The sequence below is a fragment of the Otolemur garnettii genome, unplaced genomic scaffold (genome assembly GCF_000181295.1).
Source record: "Otolemur garnettii isolate 467f Iridium unplaced genomic scaffold, OtoGar3 scaffold00004, whole genome shotgun sequence".
In the NCBI taxonomy this organism is placed as follows: Eukaryota; Metazoa; Chordata; class Mammalia; order Primates; family Galagidae; genus Otolemur; species Otolemur garnettii.
Window position 1 is genome coordinate 34,567,852 of NW_003852399.1, and position 6,000 is coordinate 34,573,851.

At 35.5% G+C, this 6,000-nt stretch overlaps 1 protein-coding gene across 1 annotated transcript in view; it reads right to left on the bottom strand.

Annotated features, from left to right (window-relative positions):
- Positions 1–6,000, bottom strand: part of SLC26A7 (solute carrier family 26 member 7) — a 132,886-nt gene that overhangs the window by 59,797 nt on the left and 67,089 nt on the right. Inside the window, exon 5 of the mRNA XM_023517445.1 lies at positions 1,106–1,270. Within this exon, the coding sequence (XP_023373213.1) occupies positions 1,106–1,270 (165 nt within the window). The remainder of the gene's footprint in view (positions 1–1,105; positions 1,271–6,000) is intronic.

Here is a 6,000-nt window from a genome sequence, read left to right on the forward strand (position 1 = left end):
AAACAAAATTTTAGAAACAGCTTCCAGCTCTGTGTTGCCAATCTTTATTAAAGATTTTACAACCTCATCAGAGAAATACACATTTAAACCAGTGATATAATTTTTCACATATCAAATTGGTATTTAAAAAAATAGTAATAGCCAGAGTTGACAATGATAAAATCAGAGTAAAATATTAATGGGTACCACTTTTCCGGTTGAAATTTGGCAAAGATATTATACCCTTTTGACCTGGTAGTTCCATTACTAGGAATGCACCCTAATGCAATAATCAGTGATGTAGACAGTAGTATACAGATAAAGAGGATCTGTATGGGGCCATGTATAATAAGGAAATACCAGAAGCATTCTCAAGAACAGGGATTAGACCAATACATTATTGCACATCCATCTTTTGAAACACTTTCAAGCATAGAAAATTAAGGATAGCAACATATTGCCTATAAAACATTAATATAATTTACTACACAGCATTGCATAAAATAAGGTAAAATAAATTTGATTGCCTTCAAATTTATTAATAAATCACTCTTTTCAATAAAATTCCAGTACAATGAGAGCTCCTAGGCAGTCACAGATTTGAGGTCAACTTCAAAATGAAACTAAGGACAACAGAGTGTTTTGGGGACAATATGTCTGAACTAGCCAGATGTTCCTTTTAGGATCTTTTAACAGCTATTCCCTTGCTGAGTCTCCAGCCACCAATTTTGAACAGGCCTCTGATTCAACTCATACCAGGGTTTACAAAAGAGAAAGATTGTAGTAGAGTGTAGCAGAGTGTTAAACTGAGCCACAATCCCAGCAGGTGGTTCCCATTAGAAACTGATGACATATCTGGCTCACAAAAAATTCAAGGTATTTATAACTAATCATGCCCCCCAATTATATCGTATTCAATTTTTTGTTATAAGGAATTATTTCCAAAATAGAGTAAATATTACTTATTAAGCTCATTTCACAGCCTAAATCACATTTTTTAAATCTTACAAGACTGAATTTGAGACGTTGCTCTAATATAAAAAATTCAGTATTGTAATTAACCACATCCTACTTTTTAAAATATATCCACCCAAAATACATGAACAAGTTCACAAGCAAAACTCACATAAAAGAATCCAAGTGGTCCAGATATATATGGCATTTTCATTCCCAAGAGATACTTGACTTGCGATGTCAGGACATGGGTGGCGGCCCCAGTTGTCATCGCGCTGATCACAGGCTCTGTAAGCAGGAAAGTGGCACTGCCTAGCTGCAGCACAAACATGGCCACCTGGGAAGACACAGCAAGAGTCAGATGCCAGGCACAGATGACATCACCCAAGGTCCTAAAGGGATTAGTATCTGACACATTTTCATTTGCCTTTTACAGAGACATAAAGAGCCAATGAAGAATGGGTTTCTTAAATTTTCTATAGTCTCTATCTTGAGTTTTCTTGATAACATTTCAAATGTTAATAGGTACAATGGAAGTGCCTCAGTAAAAATTAACACAATTTTTTTTGTATAGTGACTTTTCTGTTTTAATCTTTTCCTAATTCTACATGTTACAAAAAAAGGTAAATATATTCAAACCAGTTAATATCTTAGTCTACATAGAAAAAGATAAAATTTGCATTGCTATATTATGATTTTTTAAAAAAGAAAAGGATATGATTTACTGTTTTTACTGTTTTATACCCTTTAAGTATAAAACTTCAAAATTAATGAGGAGAGAAAACCATTCCTCAAGTTTCTCCCAGGTTCTGAAAAATGTGATCATACTATTTGACTAGATATTCTGTCAAGCACTCTAAAAAGCTAATATTTAGTAAAAATGAAGAAATAAAACAGGACTTATTTGTGTATAAGGAACAGCAAAACAGAGATAGGGTCAATATATTCTTAGAAAGACTAGAAGCCAGTATAAAAAGCATTTGTTTAAACATTTCCTTGTTATTCTAGCATCACCCTCCCTCTCAAATCACTTCATGACTAGACAAAATCATTAAATCTGAGTAGAAATTGTGCATTGAGCTCTGCTAGGCAAAAGAGGGCAGAAAGAATCGAAACTCGCTAAGTCCATACAATTAGTGTTCTTCCATTGCAAGAGAGACACCTTGCAGAAGATGGCCCACTCTTTGACATAATACAATTGTGTGATCTGACTCATAAAACTGCAAAAGCAAAATGTACTGTTTTGAAAATAATGATTCATGAGTGTCCACACTGGAAAGGGAGAAAACTAGATCATGCTGACATAAACTCTTAATGTGTTAATTATAATATTTAGGTCAGGTCTTAACATTCTTGCTGGAAAATGAGATTAACTATTAAATAAATCAAGAGGGAAGAATAGCAACCAGATTTGCTTCCATCAAGAGGTCATGGTGATGAAAATGAGAAAAATGAGAAGTATACAGTGCTACCTTGTACCACCAGAGCACACACTGCAAAATATATGATTTCTATATTTTGATAATATTACAACACCTCCTGGCAAAATCAGTGATGCTCTGAACTTGCATTAGAGTTCCCAGGCCTCAAATCTGCAAGCTTCAATTCTGGGTTGTACCACATTCTACCTCTGTGACTATGAAAAATCCACTGAAATTCTCCAAGCCTCATGGTAATATAAATTATTAGAGTGATATCTGTCCTATCTTTTAGAGGTGTTAGAAGGTGGCTGTAAAATAATATACACAAAGGCTTTGAAACCCGTAAAATGTGAAACTTATGTGATGTAGCAAGAACATTACGGGGTCTCATACATATGTACCCGGGATGAGAAAGCAGCCATCAGTTTTTAAAATGTAGAAAGGGCCCCATACCACATTTTCCAGCTCTGTAGAACGTGAACAATTCTATCAGTGCAGAAAGAAAGAAAGGTGAATTGTTTGTGGCTTAGCAGCCACCTTTTATCCAACATGTAATGAAGAAAAGAATATGTGTTGCCAATGTAGAAATCAGGAAATGTTACTGCCAACATGGGAAGCCAGAGCAGCAGCTTCTGCTGCAAACATGTTTTTCAAAAACTGTGTCAATTTGTCAGAGTAGAAATATTCTCAGGGACATACCCAAGCAATGAATTATCCTGGTACAAGAGGAAAACAGTGATCTTTTTGGCAATTCTTGATTATAGTCTATTGGTTTTCATCCTGAAATACAATCAGTTAAGAAAAACATTGCACCAGTTATTCTCAAGTATCTCTATGCTAGTAAGTTAGTTCCAGTGTCTGGCATTAACTTACAGGCCGTGAGGATGAAATTAGCATAGTTACTATTGGGGTTCAATGAAAACCAGAGACTTGGATACTCATTTCGGCTAAATGCAACATATAAGTGATCCAAATCCAAAGACTTGATGAAATCAAATTGATGAATTATGAAACCCATTTGCATACATGGAATTTTATGCAAAATTGGAATGTTAGAAAATACATATATCTGTACGCCAAATAATCTTATCTTCAATTATTTTGAGAAGCAAACTTTTGGACGGTTCTTACAGAGACCCACACCATTTTATCTTCTGTTTTCCATTTGTTCCCAAATTTCAGTGCTACTTAGAAGCACAGAAATTTGGGCAACAAATGATTTGCCCTGCCTAAGAAACAAAGGACACCTAACCTCAAGTGATCACCATCAACTACCTCCAGGTATATCATTATCTTCTGGTAGCAACTTTTTGTCACTTCCACAACCTAAAAGTACAACAGAAGTGTTCAGAAAAGTACAAGGTATAAAGAGTTCAACCATTTCAACCCTTAAAAATAAAGGAACCCAGTTTGGTGCCAGTAGCATAGTAGTTATGATGCCAGGCACATACACTGAGGGTAGTGGGTTCAAACCCGGCCTGGCCAAGCTAAACAATTACAACAAAAAAATAGCCAGACGTGCGGCAGGCACCTGTAGTCCCAGCTACTTGTGAGGCTGAAGCAAGAGAATCGCTTAAGCCCGAGAGTTTGAGGTTGCTGTGAACTGTGACGCCACAGTACTCTACCAGTCTCTTACATAGTGAGATTCGGTCTCAAAATAAATAAATAAATAAATAGAACCCATCTTGTAACAAATAAGAAAAGCTAGAGATGGAATATCCTCTTTTAAAACATCCAAAGACTCACAATACTTTTGCCGTATTCTGCTTGTGCACATTTTTATACTTAAAAAAGTTCCTTCCATCAAGGGATAAATCTTTAAAACAGAGAGTTCTTGAAAGGTCAACAAGTCCCTTAAGACCTCATTTCTGATACAAACCGTTGAGTATGTGAAGGATGATTGCAAACATGTGAGATTTAACCAGCAGAAATTACCCTTTCTAGATAACAACGTTATCCATAACCCAAGACAATGGCAGATATCTTAACTAGGAGCAGAAGGAAGGGAAGGAGTATGGAAGGAAGGGGAAGGGATAGGGAGAATGGAGATAAGAGATTTAAAAATTCCCTCTTTCCCCAGCACCCAGATGTCAACAGTTTATTGGCATTGAAATTAGGGACCTGGCATATAGGGACTGACAACTCATTTTGAAGGCAGCAACTGTGCAAGAAACACAGACTTTTCAAGAGGGACCCACAGATTAAACTATGTATATCTTTAGCCTTACATATATAAGAATGGGGGTCCTTTAGCCTTAAGCATATAAGAATGGGGGTCCTTCTAGAATATTTTGCTTGGAGGCTCAGTATTTAAATTTTCTACTAATATCAAGGATTTTTTAAAGCTAATGAATTAATAAATAGCCACATCAGCTCCTTTTACTAATAATATGGATGATAATAATTCTGATTCAGCTTGCCAACTCCCAAAACCTGGCTATGCAACATTTTATGAGAAAATAAATTCTGTACAATGTGTTTCAGCTATTTGGAGTAACGCTGATGTTCTGAGTTAATGTTGGGAACCTCTGACATGCATTATCAAGGTTCACTAGCATGATGCTATTTGGTAATGCTTATATAAACCCCACGTGTTCTGCACAAATTGAACGTATCTCGGATTTCAAGCCATTTTTTGGAAGTAGCCTTCAAAAAAGTTTTTTTTAAAAAAAAAAAAAAAGAGAGAATACATGGAAAACAATTATTATTATCCAAGCAGGTGGAACATAGCATGAAATTCAGGTTATGTTGGTTTGTCTGCAATCTGCTGTTACACTAAACCGAGTTACTTATTTGTCCATCCAATGAGTATTTATTGACTACCCAGTAGAAGCTAGGCACAGCATTGTCGCAGAATATAGTTCACAACTTAAAGAATGATATAAAGCGAGGTGAAACAATGATGTTGGGAAAGGGAAATGTTAACTGGGGCCATAAAGAAGAATAATATGAGCAATTGTCAGGTAAAGTCTGAGCAGCTATTCAAGTGAGGCCTGAATAGCTAAAGAGCCTTGTGTTGTTTTCTGAGCAGTATATGCAGGTTTAAGGGAAAGAGTTAAATTGATCATGACATTAGGAAAACAAGTGAATGCTGCATAGAGATATGGCAGGAAAAAAGTATCTCCATGACCAGAAGACTTGAGAGAAAATATTAGCAAATGGAAACCTATTTATGTGTTGTAAAATTCAGAATATAAAACCCTCTTCCATACTACGTAGTGATAAAAAGAAATAAGCTATCAAGCCATGCAAAGACATGGATAAATCTTACATGCATATTGAAAGAAGACACATTGAAAAGGCTCCACGACCGCATTTAAATGACATTCTAGAAAAGATAAAGCTACGGAGATAGTAAGCACATCAGTAGTTTCCAGGAGTTTGGGAATGAAGAAATGTATAGAAGTGAAACATTTGGGATTATTAGGAGGGGAAACTATTCTGTATGATTCTGTAATGGTGAATATGTGACACTATGCATTTGTCAAACTCCATAGATCTTATAGCACAAGTGAATGTCAATATATATGCAAATTTTAAGACATTACTTAAGAGGGAATCTCAAGTGACCCTCAATAGCCAAAATACTCTTGAAAAGGAAAAATAAAACTGAGAACTCAAACTTCTTGATTTTTTTTTTTTTTTT